Below are 18476 nucleotides of genomic sequence, written 5' to 3'. Positions count from 1 at the left end.
TCTGACTTTTTTCTCAGGTTTCTGATTTTTTTTTCTCAGATTTCTGACATTTTCTCGAAATTCTGACTTTTTTCTCAGATTTCTGACTTTTTTCTCAGATTTCTGACTTTTTTCCCCTCAGATTTCTGTTTTTTTCTTCTTCTCATATTTCTGACATTTTCTTGGAATTCTTACTTTTTTCTCAAATTTCTGACTTTTTTTTCTCAGATTTCTGATTCTTTTTCTCCTCAGATTTCTAACTTTTTTTCTCTCAGATTTCTGCCTTTTTTTTTTTCTCAGATTTCTGTCTTTTTTTTCTCAGATTTCTGACTTTTTTTCTCAGAATAATAATTTTAAAAAATTGGACCTTAATTTTTTTTTCTTTTTTTGCAGCGGGCCTAATCCTCTTCTGTATTCATGTGTCTTAGAAGCACTGACTTAAAATTCCTGTATTTTTGTTGTTCAGTGAATCAAACACAGATGCACATTATGTGTATGTGCGCTACATGATGGCGCTGAAAAAGACACAAAAATGGAAATGAATGTAATACCACATGAGGCTACCACAAATCTAGTCACTAATAATAAAGTCCACAGTTACACTGGCCTGTAAATGAAACAATCTTAACATTTTACCAACATAAACTTAAGGTGAGGTTTAGTGCAGGATTGTGTGACATATTTTCGTTACATCATGCCCATAATACAAAGAAAATCACATACACAAAACACTGAAATAACATCTTAATACATAGCGTGAAAAGTTTGAATGTGACATATAAAACTTTTGCGGAGGCTAAATACATTTCTGAGTGTTAAAGTCACACTAGGACAGGATCAGTCTGGAATGGGACTGCTTTACATTCAGTATTAAAATGTATTAAGTCTTAGTTTGATTCAAAAAGGAACTTGGTTTGACTATAAATTCTAAAAAGAGACAACTTCTTATTGTTTAGTTATTTCCTTTTGTTTTTTACAAAATAATTTAGTCAATACCGTCATGGTCATAATAGTGCAATAACAGCCTTGAAATTAGCCACATTAGACGCATTCTTTGTGATTCTGAACGTAACCTCGAGTGCTACAAATGTTGAGTACTTGGTCCAAAACAAGGCGCTGACATTCAGAAAAATAACGTGTGTTCACAGGTGTGTGTTCGCACTATAATGTTGTGTATTTTACTGGCGTTGTGTGTCGTCAGCAGCAGGACTTCTTCTTCTCTGAGGGACTTCTTACCAGCTGAACCGTCTTCTCTTTTTGTCTGTCCTCATGCTCTTTTAGAATCCTGAGACACAGAAATAAAGTCATAAAAAATGAAACGGTCCTGGCAGAGAACCTGCTGTGTGCCATTACGTCCCATTTGCTTTGTACTCCCTTTACTCTGTGCAGTGAAATGCTACTGAATCTGCAGCTCTGCTTATGTCCTGTCAACACCAGTGAATAAATATGTCTTCAGCTGGAGTTTCCACTTTAGTCAAAGCTGCAATGCATTAATCGCTGTTTTTGTACAACATGTCATAGAAATGGACCATCTACAAGAACAAAAACAGGACCAGTGGGCCTGTAGGTAACCAGCATGCTCTATCAAGAATCAATAACATGTTGAATTTGTGAGGTTGTCGAGTTCTGCCGCCATGTTAGAGTCCTGTGGTCTGAATGCAGATCAATCTCCCAACAGAAGTGGGCGGTACTTTGACTGGAGAATAATGAAACAAATTAAATGAAAGTCCATATATGACTTCCTAGCAGTGATCAGTATAGTTACTATTGAATTATGTTATAAGACATGAAAATATGGGCCATTATAAGTAAAGGCAAATTTGTGGTATTTCAAAAATTCCTCAAAATTTCAAAAATTTCAAAATCTAAATTTCTCAAAACTGAACAAAATTTGTAGACGTCCCTGTGAAGTAACATATAAAATTTGAAATTACTCCGACCAGTAGTTTTGTCGGAGAAGATATTTGAAGAAATTGCTAATGACGACTACAATGACGTAGACTACGATGATGAAGACTACGATGACTAAGACTACGTTGACGAAGACTATGACGACAAAGACAACAACGACAAAGACAATGACGACAAAGACTACGACGACAAAGACTACAACGACGAAGACAATGACGACAAAGACTACAACGACGAAGACTACAATAATGAAGACAATGATGACAAAGACAACGAAGAGTATGACGACGAAGACTATGACAACGAAGACTACGACGACGAAGACTACGACGACGAAGACTACGACGACGAAGACTACGACAACAAAGACAACGATGACAAAGACAACGACGACGAAGACTACGAAGACAATGACGATGAAGACAATGACGAGAAAGACAACGATGACGAAGACTATGACGACGAAGACTATGACGACGAAGACTATGACGACGAAGACGATGATGACGGAGACTACGACAACGAAGACAACGATGACAAAGACAACGACGACGAAGACTACAACGACGAAGACAATGACGATGAAGACAATGACGAGAAAGACAACGATGACGAAGACTATGACGACGAAGACTACAACGACAAAGACAACAATGATGAAGACAATGACGACTAAGACAACCACATCAAAGACTACGACAACGAAGACTACGACAATAAAGACTATGACGACGAAGACTATGACGACGAAGACTATGACGACGAAGACGATGATGACGGAGACTACGACAACGAAGACAACGATGACAAAGACAACGACGACGAAGACTACAACGATGAAGACAATGACGATGAAGACAATGACGAGAAAGACAACGATGACGAAGACTATGACGACGAAGACTACAACGACAAAGACAACAATGATGAAGACAATGACGACTAAGACAACCACATCAAAGACTACGACAACGAAGACTACGACAATAAAGACAAGGACGACGAAGACTAAGACGACGAAGACAATGACGACGAAGACAATGACGATGAAGACTACGACGATGAAGACATGAAGACTATGATGACAAAGACTACAACGACGAAGACCACGATGATGAAGACTACGACGTCGAAGACTACAATGACTAAGACTATGATGACGAAGACTACAAAAACTATGACGACGAAGACTACAGATGCTGATGATGACGCCACATACAGCGCCTTCACACTACCTCATAGTCTTTCAGCCGATGAGCTAAAAATATATCACTCATCATTTTCCCTTTATCACTAACAGCCCAGCGTTACATTTTCTTAACAATGTCAGTAAAAGCAGCACAGTCACATGATTAACAGTAGTAGAGACGGTAAGAGTCAATGCTTGTTCTTAGAGTCGGATCAGAAGGATGTTCCTGGTAATACCTTAGGTCTACATATTACTGACATATGAACATTTATTGGCACACAGATACTGATGAGGCGTTTTATATGTGTGAGCTCTATTATTTGGGAACAAGCAGAACAGCTACTAAGAAAAGCTCCATTGTGCCTCTAAAACAAGACAAATTCAACATTTGGCTGCGTATGAATGGTTAGACTTTTAGCGCAGGTCACAAATCCCACCTCTGCTTAAAACTGCTCCAGCAGACAGTTTGAGCTCCACATTGAACTGAACAGCTCTTGTTTGTTTTCCTCTTAATAAACGTCTGCTTACCTGGCCAAATGAACCATGGACTCAAAGACGTTGTGTCCAGAACAGGCGCTGCACTCATAGAATGACATTTGGCAGTCCTGAAGAAGGGAGAACAGAAGAAAGACTGTTACGATTCAATGAGCTGTGAGTCAAAACTATTTCAACTTTTATACAGGGCAGGCCGATCATGAAACACAGGCTTCAAAAGGAACAAAAGAAACTGGCACATTAAAGATGAGGATGAAAACGCTGTCGGTATCAAAGTTTAATGTTTTTCTGTCAGTTCAACATCATGTCTGTACAATTGATCACACTGGTCTACAAGGAAAATGCTTCCAGAATAAAAGTAGTGAAATATAACCAAGTGTGAGTCACTGATAAAGAAAAGTCAAGCCATAAATGTTGGTTGGCGGAAGTTTCACAAGTCGCTTTTCCATTGGCCCTCAAATAGCGCAAATATAACTTTGCGTATAAAAATTTGCCTAATGGAAAAACGACAATTTCACCAAAAGTCTCATTATTCAATTAAAAGTTTTTGGGCTGTCAGGAGGTGGTTTTTCAGGCGTAGTGCAAATGGTATATCCAATCCAACCCAATCCAACTTTGTTTGTAAAGCACTTTGAAACAACTGCAGTGGACCAAAGTGCTGTACAGAAGAATAATGAAAACCAAAATAGAAGAATAAAAATACAGAATAGATTTAAAGACATAGAAACTGTACAAAAAAGAAAAAGTGCCATACAGAAGAAATAAATAAAACCCAAATAAAAGAATAAAATACAAGATAGACTAAAAAGCCGTACAATTAAAAACAACAAAATAAATAAATAAATAAAATAGATAAATAAGAACAATAAACCACTGCCAAATAAAAACAATAGAATAAAGATAGTACCTTCAAACATCTCACATAGTTTCAAATATCACGCAAAACTGCAATGGAAAGACCTTTTTTCGCAACTAGAGTCAGGTGAATTAAAAAAAAAAAACAATGTTGACTGATGTTACAAGAGAAGAAAAAGAGTTTTAAAAGACACGTCGCGGTATGTGTGGACACACCAGGAAACCCAAACATTTCAGAATTTAGTACGAGACAGAGGGGTAATATATAATAATAATGAATATATCTGTAAATCAACACTATATTTACGTTCAACGCCATGTTTATAGAATGAGTTCTCATATCATCTTGTGATAATAAATAAACAAATCATCGCATTTGTGATTTAATGGAAAAACCGACATTATGCACTTCTGATTTTTCGGCATTTAGTATTTTTTTCATATTTCATATGTATCGCAGGGTTAAAAAAAAAAAAATCGCAGTGTCAATTTTTTTCCAATATCATGCAGCCCTAGTTACAGCCATTAATAATTGTAACAAGCAGGGGTGTGTATTAATAGTTGCTTTTCCATTGACCCTCAAATTGCGCAAATATAACTTTGTACATAAAAATGTACCAAATTGAAAAACGACAATTTCGCCAAAAGTCTCATTTTTCAGTTAAAAGTTTTTGCGCTGGCAAGAGGTGGTTTTTCGGGTGTAGTGCAAATAGCATATCACGCAAAACTGCAACAGAAAGACCTTTTTTCGCAACTAGAGTCAGGTGAATTTAAAAAAAAAAAAAACAATGTTGATGGACGTTACAACAAGAGAAGAAGAAGAGTTTTAAAAGAAACATGTCGCGGTATGTGTGGACACACCAGGAAACCCAAACATTTTAGAATTTAGTACGAGATAGAGGGGTAATATATAATAATAATGAATATATCTGTAAATCAACACCATATTGACGTTCGATGTCATGTTTATGGAATGACTTCTCGTGTCATCTCACGAAAATAAATAAATAAATCATCGCATTTGTGATTTAATGGAAAAACTGACATTACACACTTCTGTTTTTTCAACATTTAGTAAATATCAGTAAAGTTTTGCGCATGTGTCTAATGGAAAAGCCACTACAAATACAATCTTGGGTCAAAATGTGAAATTCGAGAATTAACGAGAGAATGGGTTTAACTCCAAAGAAATATTTGTGTCAGGGCTACCAGATCTACTTCAAAACACTGTCTGCACATGACAATACATTCACTTTACAGGTTCTACCTAGTGGAAGATTTATAATCTATTATATAAATGTGCATAAACCTATATATATGTGTAACGACACTTTATCATATACCTTGAAAACATCAGCAAACCAGCACTTTTGTCATTGGTTTTCCATTTTATGTTATTAAAATACATAACATTTAACACATTTAATTTCTGAGGCAGATAATTTCTAAAAAAAAAAAATTGCAGACCAGTGTTATATAACCTACAAAATTTAGCCACAGAACCTTTGTGTCTGGCAGATTCAACAGACCTTGGCGAGTCTTTCACCCACTCCTGTTTGAACTTGTCTCTCAATCTCCTTGTCGGTTTTGTTTCCCAAGAGCATGATGGTTATGTCCTCACCTGTACCCTCCTATAAAAGAGAAAAAACACAGAACACAGCCTGCTCATGGAAGGGAAAAAATGCCATCGAAGGGGTCCTATCATACTTTCATTAAGTCTTTGGTACATTTATTTTGTGTATTTGGACTCTAATAGTTCCAAAAGTTTGAATTTGAACCCTCTAGGTGCTGCAAAGCTATCAAAATCGAGTGGATTTCTACAACCCCTTTTAATTCCCGCTTAATTTGTTACGTCTATAACTAGTTACAGTACGACATAATTGTTTGTCAGCAGCAGTGGTTGTAGTAAAAACTGAAAATAGGTCCAAATTTCGAGCCGATTACCTAAAATATTCAGTTGTTGGTCGTATTAATGAACACAAGTGGGTGAACGGGACAGAGCAGCACAATCAACAACCTGGAGGGGGCGGGGCGTGAAGTGGCTCATTTGCATTTAAAGGGCCAGCGCTCAAAACCACCTTTCTGGTGTCATTAGTCAGAAATATTGTTGAAAATGGACCCGTGGAGTTGAATTAATGAAGAATTCAGACCCAAGCAGAGCATTTACAGTTTATGTAGACCACAAGGAAATGTTCTAAAATGCATAATTCCATTTAAAAAAAAAGCTAAATATCACTCATTTAAATGCCTTCTACATGAATAGCACAAAGTAGTGCACACTCAACATGCACTGTGTAATTATATATCTTAGTTTCTAAAACACCAAAGACAAAATGACATCCTCTCCTTCCTACATGACTACATATAATGATGGGTTTCTTACATGCAGCAGGGGGCAGACTGCTGCTGTCTTACCTTTATACTTGTCAGCCACTGCCGTACTGCTGTGAAGCTCAGCTCAGCTGTAATGTCATACATCACAATCACAGCATCAGCCTTCCGAAAGAATTGCTTGGTTATGCTACGATACCTGCAGAGAAAAAGGAACGTGAGGGAAGAGTTGTGAAAATGTTAAATGCTAAATGTTATCCCTTTTAAGACTGCCATTATAACAGGCCACCTAGGAGTCTTCATGTTTTCTTTGCAATAAAAGTGTCAGAAAATGTCTTTTTTTGTCAGTTCTTTTGCACCTTCATTTTCAGGAGGACCTTCACTTTCAATATCTGGCCATTAATTATCATTATTATAAATAATAAACGCTTAAAAGTGTGTTTTAGTAAAAAAGAAAAAACAGACTTGAAGGTTTTTGCATATTTATTACCAGAAACATCTGTAAATATCTGTAACAAAACTTTTTGAGATTACAGAAATAAGCTTTCAACTATTGTACATCTGCTCAAACAGGCTTTTTGGTCTTCAACATTCAGTATCCATATTACGGCTTCATATTTTTTGCTATTACCCCGCCCCCTGAAGGGGAGCCAAGGGGTATTGTTTTTGGTTTGGTTTAGTTTGTTTGTTTGTTTGTTAAAACTTTAGCAGCAAAACTATTGGAATTCATACCAAGTTGGGTTTATAAATTGCCAGTGACATGGAATAGATGTGGTTACATTTATGGGAAAACTAGGTCAAAGTTCACATTTGTTATGATTTTTTTAATGAATTTTTTTTTTTTTTTTTAATATATTTTATTTTATTATTTCAAATTATACATTTACATAAACATGCACTTATACATAGGGAACCACACAGACACAATATACACAAACAAATTATACAACAAACCTACAAACTTATTAAATCCCCCAGAAAAGAAGAAAAACCACAAAAACAAACCACAAAAAACATAACAAAAAAAAAAACAACACCACAATAAATAATGTTATCAACTCCTCTTTACAATGCTCAGGGCTGATTAAGAGTTAATATAATGTAAACGAACAACGCATTTCTCCGTCAAAAGAACAAAGGAGACAGCAGGACACTTTTGTTGACAGCAGAGAAAAAAGATTCCATTGTTGATAAAAACAAATTAATTTGTCCACGAACAGAAAACGTAATCTTTTCAAACTTTAAAAAGAAAAGTAAATCATGCACCCATTGCACAAAAGTGGGTGGCAGAGGTTCCTTCCACTTAAAGAGAATTATACGACAGGCTAATAGTGTACAAAAAGCTATCGAGTCACTCACTTTTGGCCTTTGGATAATCCCAGCGCAGGAGAGGAAACTCCAAAAATAGACAGTAGGGGGCACGGTTGCACTGATTTACCCAAAGCAGTGCTAATTTTTAAAATCTTTTTTTTCTCCCATTTACTTATAATGGGCAAAATTTCAAATGTCTATAAAAACATCCATTTTGTTTCAATTTACTTCAAACTTGGCACATATATAGAGGTAACTGATATGCTGACATCAGCACATGCATAGACATGATGACATCAGCTGGATCAATGCCAAAATAAGCTATAATACGTGCGAGGGGCGGGGTTTGTTGTGCCTGGGACCACTTGTTTACAGCTGTTTTTTTAGCCTTGTGGAAGTCTCTGAAACAGTTCCGTTCTACTTGTAATAGTGTCCCACGTTGCTGCTGTAAAGTGTTTTAACCTCCTGAGACCCAGGAAAGTAAGTTTTGGATTTTTTACATTAAATAATTGCCTTGATTGGAAACACAACAATGCAACAGTGTTTTCAGATACATTTTCTATTTTTTGTAATGGAATGTATTTTGCAGTGGACAGTATTTTTATTTTTTTTTTTAAGTAAAGCAGTGAAACTCTTGTCCACTATGGAGGACAAAAATGCATAGCTGGGTCTCATAGTGTTGGAGAGATCAGGATCTCAGCTGTCTGATGCTGTTTTGTTGATAGTGGTTCAGGAGTTACAGTAATTTAAATGCTGTAAAATGCAAAATGCAGTGCTGGAAAGATTGCTGTTGTTAAAGGGTTTTCTGTAAATCAGATTTCAAGTCAGATCTGACATGCAGAAGGTCTGATGCAACTCAACAAAAGATCACATTATCTGGTTCATCTCACGTTATCATATGATGCGTTTTATCAGACAAAAGGAAATGATGTGACTCAAGGACTTTCTGATAATGCAGAGAGACCGGAGCAGGTACATAGACGTGGCTGATAGAAGTTTACCTTCAGGGTGAGGTCTTACCTTTCCTGTCCCGCTGTATCCCACATCTGCAGCGCTACTTGGCTGTTGTCCACAGTTATTGTCTTTACACTGTAGTCTATACCTGGGTACATAAACAACAGATTCCCAGTCAGCAATAGATCTCGTTCAGTGTTAGGAATTCCAGTGGAGTTCTGTGAAAAAGAACAGTTTGTCATATTTGCTTTCTTCTCAGATACACTGAAGTGAGCTACTATATCTGTGGCTGTGAACGTGTGCAATATACTGAATTGTATTACAGCTTTTTCCAAACACTGAATCATCAAACCTGTAAACAAAGGCATCAAAGGAACAGTACACACCGTTTCTTACATCAGACACTTTGTTCAGACTGAAATCTTTGGTGAGAAATAACACCTGAAATTGGCAGCGTTTAGAAACACACACACAAGGAGGAGGCTTTTATTTTTGTGTTCGCTGAAATGTCAGTAAATGTTAAGGATAAACAAAATATCCTTTAGAAATATAAAAAGCACAGCGAGTGCGATGTTTATTTCATGGCTGTCTTGTGTTTGACCTGGGTGTAGAGTTTCATACTGTGAGCTTATTTCCAAATGTTTGTTGGAAATCACAAAAGAAACAAGTGTTCAGAGAACGCAAACCTCCACCAAGCACCCCGAACAGTGTGCATGTGTGGATCGACTATTTCTGTTTAAATTAAACAGTTTTAAGGTTGTTCCATACAGCAGAAAAAGTTGAAGCTTGGTACCAGTCATGTATATGTCCAATTATATTAAATTCCAATCAATATTTGTTGACTTCTAATGAAAAATGTGTCATAAATGAGATTTTCAATGTTAAATGTAAATGTCCACAGAGTCCACATTCCACAGTGGATGTGGACAATTCTGTGCCAGATACAAGATATTGTTCTAAGCTACGGGTGTATGAAATTGGAGGCTAATTGGAGTCATTTTGAATTTTTTTAAATGAATTTTCGAAAATTGCTCAATGGTGAGAGATAGGAAAATTGTAGATTTTGTGACCTTGCTGTGACCTTGAACTTTGGCCTACTTGGCCCAAAATTTAATGGATTGGTCCCAGGGCCTAGGCCTATCTGTGGGTACAATTTGGTAAAGATGGTTATAAAAGTTTTCCCGTAAAGTTGCTAACAAACAAACACGCAAACAAACACACAAAGCAAAGTGATCACAATACCTCCTAGCGGAGGTAAATATCATAAACTACACTATGTATGTGCTGCAGTTTATAAAGAACAGTCACTAAACACAAGCTATTTATATGCTATTGAAGGGTTTGTCTCTTTTCTGTCCCTACCTGGCCCACTTTCATAGATTTACTCAGAAATAATTGAGTTTTATCCATCTTATGATTTCATTATTATTATTGCTACTTCTTGTCACTTTAGCCACTTTAACAAACTTGTTTATATTTTTATCTCTTCATTTTTCTGATGTATTGATGCATACTGTCTTGCACTGCTGTACACACTTGAATTTCCCCCTTGGGGGATCAATAAAGTATATTCTAGAGCTGCAACTGATTAATCGATTAGGTGCTTGAAGCGAATGCAAAAATTCACGATTTGATTAATCGACTCAAATTGATTGAAGGGAAATATTCTATTGCAGTTTTCCTGAATTGAAGCTTCTTTGTGCGTCACAATAAGCGTCCGTGTGAAACACAACAGTGGAACCAATGTTTAACAGCAGAGAAATGAAGGAAACAAAGCTTTGATTCAGGAGAATTGTGGTTGAATGATTTTTTTGGATCACTTTGAGTCGATTAATCGGTTGCAGCTCTAGTATATTCAATTCAATTCAGTGCCATATATTGATATTCTCCAACTATCTAAACCTCCAGATGCTGAACTCAGCCCCATTTACCATCATCTTGCACCAGCAATATTTTCTAAAAATCACATCAAAGCTCTTATGCAATTTTATCACCTTATACATCATTCATGCATATAATACTTAAACAGTGCCTTTAATACGTATCCATCTCCACATAATGACCAAACATGACCTTTGACCTGAATATCATGTTGGAAAATACATCAAAATCATTAGGTTTGACTTTTAAAATCTAAAATGACATTCTTGGACCCACCTAGATACAAACAATGGTTAGATATAGTACAGGAAATATGGGTGATGGAAAAAATGACTTATACCTTAAAGATTAAAAAAAGATGAGTTTGAGAGAAAATGGGACAAAGGGATTGGATTTATAAACAAAGACATTAGCGCTGAAATGGTCATGTGATGCCCTTATTAATAATGGATTGGATTTATATAGCACCTTTCTAGACACCCAAAGCGCTTTACATTATTGACCCATTATTCATTCGCGCTCACATTCTCCCTCTGGTGGTGGTAAACTACATCTGTACCCACAGCTGCCCTGGGGCAGACTGACAGAAAATATTTGTTTGTTTGTTTGTTTGTTACTAAAAAAACAAATTATAAAATAACATTCTTGCTTACCTTGTAGATTCTATTCCTTGAAATACGTTAAACACACTATATTTATACATACAATATATCATATTTTATCATTTCTTTTTTTTTTTTTTCTTTTTCATGTTCATGGACATAAAATTTAACAAACAGTACAGCAAGGCCAGCTGGAGGTTGCAGTATTCAACAAAAGACATCCATAAATAACACAATAAAAGGAAAATAAGGGCATCACATGACCATTTCAGCGCTAATGTCTGTTTATAAATCCAATCCATTTGTCCCATTTTCTATCAAACTCATCTTTTTTTAATCTTAAGGTGTAAGAAATTTTTTTCCATCACCCATATTTCCTGTACTATGTCTAACCATTGTTTGTATCTTGGTGGGCCCGAGAATATTATTCTAGATTTTAAAAGTCAAACCTAATGATTTTGCTGTATTTTCCAACATGATATTCAAATGAGTTCAGGTCAAAGGTCATGTTTGATCATTATATGGAGCTATTTAAGTATTATATGCATGAATGATGTATAAGTTGATAAATCTTTTGTTGAATACTGTAACCTCCAACTGGCCTTGCTGTACTATTTGTTGTATTTATGTCCATGAACATGTGAAAAAGAAATAAAAAAATAACTAAATTATAAAATAACATTCTTGCCCACCTTGTAGATTCTATTCCTTGAAACATGTCAAACACACTATATTTATACATAAAATATATCCAGCTTTAGAATCTACGAGGAGGACAACATGTTCAATTTTAAAGCAAACTAAGAAGGTTTAAAAATTACTCATACCCATGGAATACTTAACATACAGGTCTAGATGTATGTCTGAAGTTTTCTATAGAATCTGGTCCCCATTCCTGACTTATATCGGTACTAGGCTAACTACCATTGTGTAGAAGGGCCTGGTGGACCATAAGTGAGAAAGTACAGTATGGATCAATACACAGCAGGTTACCTGAATTATAACGCACTCAATGATAATGATGCTACTGTGGTGGAATGAAAACAAAAAAACTGGATGCTGTCTTTGGGGGGATTCCCCCTACTCTCATTTCTATGTATTATATATGATTATATTTGTTTATGTATGATATGACCTCAACCCCTGTTGTTTTTGTTGTTATGGTTGTTTTTGCCTTAGACAGCACTGTTTGTTTATGTGCTTATTACACTGGTCTACAATTTTTTTAGAAATGATTTGCTTCAGACATTAAATGTGCTAAATGTTACATATTTTAATAAGATGAATTGGAAAATAAATGACAAAAGTGCCGGTTTGCTAATGTTTTCAAGGTATATGATAAAGTGTTATTACACATATATATTGGTTTATGTACATTTATATAATAGTTTTATAAATCTTCCACTAAACAGAACCTGTAAAGTGAATGTATTCTAATGTGCAGACATGGTTTTGAAGTAGATCTTGTAGCTCTGAGACAAATATTCCTTTTGAGTCAAACCCATTCTCTCATTAATTCTTGAATTTCACATTTTGACCCAAGGCTGCATCTTGGAAAGTTCAGCCAACCAGCATTTTTGACTTGATTTTTCTTCATCAGTGACTCTCATGTGGTAAAATTTCATTACTTTTATTCTGGAAGCATTTTCCTTGTAGACCAGTGTTAGGGATGTAATGATTACCGGTATAACGATAAACCACTGTAAAATTCCCGACGGTTAGTATTACCGTTTAAATTGTAATTATCATGATAACCGTGTTTGAGTTCCACACTTTGAAAGACAAAGAGAGAGAGAGAGACCTGGTCCAAGCGCACAGAGAGAGAGAGAGAGAGAGAGAGAGACTATCTATCTATTTATCTATCTATAAAAAAGAAACAAAAACAACTCAAACTTGATATGGAAAATGGTCAAACAATGGCCATAAGGTGCCATCTTTAATGCATATTTGTATGTTTGATGTTTACATGTTAATATTCGAATGTTTCTGCCAACAGAAAGTACATTCTGGCTATGTTATTTTTTTTTGTTTGTTTGTTTGTTTTTTTCAAAATACATGGTTAAATTATTTCAGTGTGTGTATAAGTACTTTTTGAACATTTTGAGCACATTTCAACAGTACTGTGATAATAATGATAACCGTGGTATGAAATTTTCATATCGTTACGTCCCTAGTGCTTATCTATGCTGGGTTGTGTCTTTGTATATTTGGTTGTTCATAATGACATGCTGTATGTGTGAAGGAACAGAAACTATTTTATCTTTCGTTACATATGGCATAACCTTCCATTCATGCCTCTCCAGCCTCTTGCTTTATATTTGTATTCTTTTTTTTTCTATGTTTTTTTGTGTGTTATACGAAAAACTCAATAAAGATATTAAAAAATAATGATAATAATAATAATAATACTAACTATACATGACATGCAGAAGTGAATGGAACATCCCAACTGATCACCTAAACATGTCTTATTTAATGTTTGTTGTTATTACGATCATAAGTATTTGTTGCTTTAATGGAACTCCTTTCCAGTTGAGTAAATCATGTCACTATTAATACAAAACAGTTCCAGACTTATGATTACAGACACTGTCAGGCTAAAAGGAATCCATTTTGGAGATGCTTGATGTTGCCGTTTTGCTTCAGCATCTGAGTCATGCATCACTGAACATGGTCCAAAATGATTTTATAGACATAATTATGCATTTTACTGAGGCAGACACACCTATTTTTAAAATAAATCCAAAGTGGACACAACAGATAGGATACCAGAACATGCCCTTTCACAGCTACAGCATATATATTAACACAGCGGTCTTACTTCTACACTTTCACTCCTGACACTGCTAAAATTATTGCAACTGTATTAAAAAAAAAAAGCAACATACACACACTTCTTCCCACACACATGTGCTTTGTAAGCAAACGTATACGATTTGACAAACCACAGAGCTGACAAAGGGGTGTATGTGTGTTTATATCATACATACCCACAGTGGCACAAGTACCAGGATGGAAGGAGTTGTCACAAAATCTTCGAAGGAGGGAGGTCTTTCCTACGCTAGAGTTCCCCACCAGAATAATCTTAAAAAGGCGATCAGGCGGTGAGCTCCCACCTTCTTCCTGAATAAACAGATTGAAGGACAGTGAAGGAATCTGGTGCTAGTTAGAGGTGCAAAAATAAAATAAAATATTATTGTAATTAATTGGTTATCATGATAAGAAGATATCACATTTATTGATCACTGCATTTGGAGTAAATATTTAAAGTGCATATAAATATTATAGTCTATATTAACCCTTTGATGCGTGAATTATGAAAACCTTAGTCAAGATTTTTTTTCCTGAATGTTTTTATTCCTTTTTAGGCATGAAAAAACACCGTCATTGAAATTTTTTATGAACCTGTTTTTTATGGGCTTTCAAAAATGTCTACTCAGCTGTACAGCGTGCGTTTAATTTTTGAAGAAACATGTATTTAACCTCCCAAGACCCAGCTATGGGTTTTCTGTCCACATTTGTGGACAAGAGTTTCACAACTTTATACAAAAGAAAAAGAAAAGAAAACTGTTCACCACAAAGAACATTCCATAAAAATTTTAAAAACTGCATCTGAACAAACTGTTGCATCATGTTTCCAATATAGGCACTTATTCAATAAAAAAGAAAAAAAGCTTGTACTTTGCTGACATTTCCTGGGTCTTAGGAGGTTAAAATGCAATATCAGAAAGTGATATACTGTGTGAAAACTATGAAATATATATATATATATATATATATATATATATATATATATATATATATATATATATATATATACATATATATATATATATATATATATATATATTTATTTATTTATTTATTTATTTATTTTTTTTAATGCAGCTATTCTGATGTTTTCTCACATTTTTATCATACTCTAATACAAGTTATTACTCACTTCATGAACATTATATTTTTAAAAACTTTTTGTTTCAGAAAACTGTTAATTACAGTCTAATAACAAATAGCAATTGATTTACTCTCAAACATGTCACTGCAGATCAGGTTTATCAAGTATTTATCAGTAATTGTGTGAACTGCAGTGTATGAGATAGTGCACGAGCGTCCACTGTGTTGTCTGATATGCAACTAAAACAACAAAACCCATGAATAAACAAGAGAACAGATGTAGAATAACTGTCCACTGTAGTGACCACTATGCATGAAAGGGTTAAAAACGGTTGATTACGCAAACCTGATTGTGTGTGAGGTGATCAAAAAAGTGTATGTGAATGGTGTGTATGGATATTTTGTGTTATTGTAAAAATATACAGAGGAAAATGTGTGTTAACAAAGCAAAGGAAGCGGATCTAGTTTGATTATTAGTTTGTGAAAAGGGGGTGGGAGTCAATAAGTTATACTTCTGCCCTCTCCTTTTCGAGCGCAGAAAAATTTTGTTTGACCATGTTGTATGGTTCTTTGTTATCTGATGTTTCTATGTGCTCGAAATAAAACTACACTACTACTACTACTACTACTACTACTACTACTACTACTAAATACTGCCCTCTGACTGAGTCTCTTCATTCTACATCAAACATCTTGCACACTTCATTCCATTATATAAACATGCTTACGTTTATGCTGGTCTCCTTGCCAACAGGTTGACCTCTTGGAGATGTAGGGGTTTCCCTTCTCTCCACACTTCCCTTTGATTGTTCAGCAGAAGGTATTATATTGCTCATTACCAACTCTATATTGTCCTCGCTGTCTTCCTCTCCTTCAGCGCACTCCTGCAGAGGGGTTTGGACCTGACAGTCTCTCTGTAGCAGGTGTGGCAGGTGGTCCTCTTCGATGGAGATGATCCTCTGTAGGTGTCCTCTTATCTTCTCGGCACCAGGCTGCGGACATGACCCATTGGCTACACCGTGTCGAACTGAGCCAGTGGATGGATCCTCGTCTTCCTCACTGCAAAAAAAAAAACATGACTTTACAACATGGCTATGAAACATGCGGCCCACAAAGGGTCCAATCTGGCCTGTGGGTTGAATTTGTGAAATGCAAAAATTACACGGAAGGTATTAACAGTCATTACAGTTCAGGTTCCACATCTCAAGTCAGTACAATACAGTCAGTATTAGAGATCAGTAAAATGCTATCATATTAACCTATAAATAATGACAACTCCACATTCTTCTCTGTGTAAGTATAAAAAAAAAAAGTTAAATTATTAGGGCTGTCAAAAAAAATGTGCTAAAGCGGATTAATCCATCATCATGATTAATCTGACTAAAAATTTTAAGGCAATTAACCCATCTGCAGCCCAGAATGACTGTGAATGTCTCTGCCAATGCATTTTGAGGAGTTTGTCCAAGTAGAGTTAGTGTCACGCATATGCAAATGGGCAGTTGATCCGGTAGTGACAGACAACAGAACCAACCCATAAAGATAGAAGACACTAAACAGCACGTTGACCCTCTGGATGGAAATATGACGATAAAAAACCCCCAAGATGGAACAGTCGACCGACATAATTATGCATCATGCAATTATGCAGTATTATACACACTCTGCAGAAAGGAGTTTTCTTTTCAATGAAGCACTTCCAGTTTAAAATACCAATAAAATTAACACAAAGCATACTATAGTTGGGGATTCTGCTAGCACTTTGGCTAACATATCGCCCAGCTTGCGACAAACACATTAAGTGCATATATATTCCCTTCTTTCTTGTGTCTGTTTTCTCATGCAAAATGAAACGTGATTAATATAGATTAAAAAGGAAAATTTAATCGTGATTAATCAAAATTAATCCACAGTAACCCTGTGATTAATCTGATTAAAATTGTTTCACAAATTTTTTATATATACTTCTTGAATTTATTCATTTATTTATTTTTTTGACACTCATGGGCAAGGAACCAATATCGTAATTTGATTAAGCTTCATTTTCTACATAACAATAAAACATTTTGAAACATTTCACAAACGTAATAATGTCTTGTTATGTCCTCCAATAACACACTATGGTTGACATTTTGAGTATTTCTATGAGTGAACTATAAAGGGTTAAATCCCATGACCCCTAAGATACAGTGAAATTGTTTGAGTGTCCTTGAAAGACACAAAGATAATTCATACATTACATTATAGAAAAATTTACGAGATGGATATATGAGTAAAAAAAAAAAATATGAGTAGAAAAAACCCAAGACGGAACAGTTGTTTCCAGTTGTTTTGTTGAAACTGTTGAAGGTGTTGAATAAACACATTAACTACATATATATTCCCTTCTGTCTTGAGTCTGTTTGCTCATGCAAAATGAAATGCGATTAATATAGATGAAAAATGAATGATATTTAATCGTGATTAATCAACATTAATCCAGAGCAACCCTGTGATTAATCTGATTAAAATTGTAATCTTTTGACAGCACTAAAAATTACACAAAAAATTTTACATTTACAAACTATCCTGAAACTTAAAAAATATGAACATCCTGAAACATCTTAAGAGAAATAATGTTTTGTGTATTTTTAGATCACTGTGATCTATGGGTTTTAATGAACATGTGTAAATGATAAGCTGACATAATTTTGTTTAAATGTCCTTTTTTGTTGTAAGGAATGTCAGATTGTCCATTTTTATTCATGTTATTCACATTTTTTGAAGGATACTTTGTAAATACAAACATTTTCATAATGTAATTAACTTTTTTCACTCTAAAACATTGAGAAACATTTGGAGTTGACATTATTTATAGGTTTTTATGTTATTATTTTATTGGTCTGGCCCAATTCAGGTCACATTGAGCTGAATGTGTCCCCTGAACTACAATGAGTTTGACACCTCTGCTTTACAATTTAGACATATTACAGAAATATGACAGCATTTATATTTAATGAGGTTTACCTTTTGAAGATGTGTGTCTGCTTCCCGGCAGTGGTGAAAGGTCCCTGCTTCAGCTTTGGTTTCTGAAAAAT

General features: G+C 35.1%; 1 protein-coding gene across 2 annotated transcripts in view; it reads right to left on the bottom strand.

Annotated features, from left to right (window-relative positions):
• Positions 1–280: 280 nt before the first annotated feature.
• cracr2aa (calcium release activated channel regulator 2Aa) overlaps positions 281–18476 on the bottom strand; it is a 36859-nt gene continuing 18663 nt past the window's right edge. For both annotated transcript variants that reach the window (XM_030137539.1, XM_030137540.1), the window contains exons 11-18: positions 18406–18467; positions 16131–16461; positions 14499–14631; positions 9092–9173; positions 6845–6959; positions 5959–6060; positions 3608–3684; positions 281–1264 (exon numbers count right to left, since the gene is read on the bottom strand). In XM_030137539.1, the coding sequence (XP_029993399.1) occupies positions 1177–1264; positions 3608–3684; positions 5959–6060; positions 6845–6959; positions 9092–9173; positions 14499–14631; positions 16131–16461; positions 18406–18467 (990 nt within the window). In that variant the 3' untranslated portion in view covers positions 281–1176. The remainder of the gene's footprint in view (positions 1265–3607; positions 3685–5958; positions 6061–6844; positions 6960–9091; positions 9174–14498; positions 14632–16130; positions 16462–18405; positions 18468–18476) is intronic.

This window comes from Sphaeramia orbicularis, chromosome 6 (assembly GCF_902148855.1).
Source record: "Sphaeramia orbicularis chromosome 6, fSphaOr1.1, whole genome shotgun sequence".
Classification (NCBI taxonomy): Eukaryota; Metazoa; Chordata; class Actinopteri; order Kurtiformes; family Apogonidae; genus Sphaeramia; species Sphaeramia orbicularis.
Note: the sequence above shows the minus strand (reverse complement) of the source record. Positions and strands in the feature narration are given on the sequence as shown.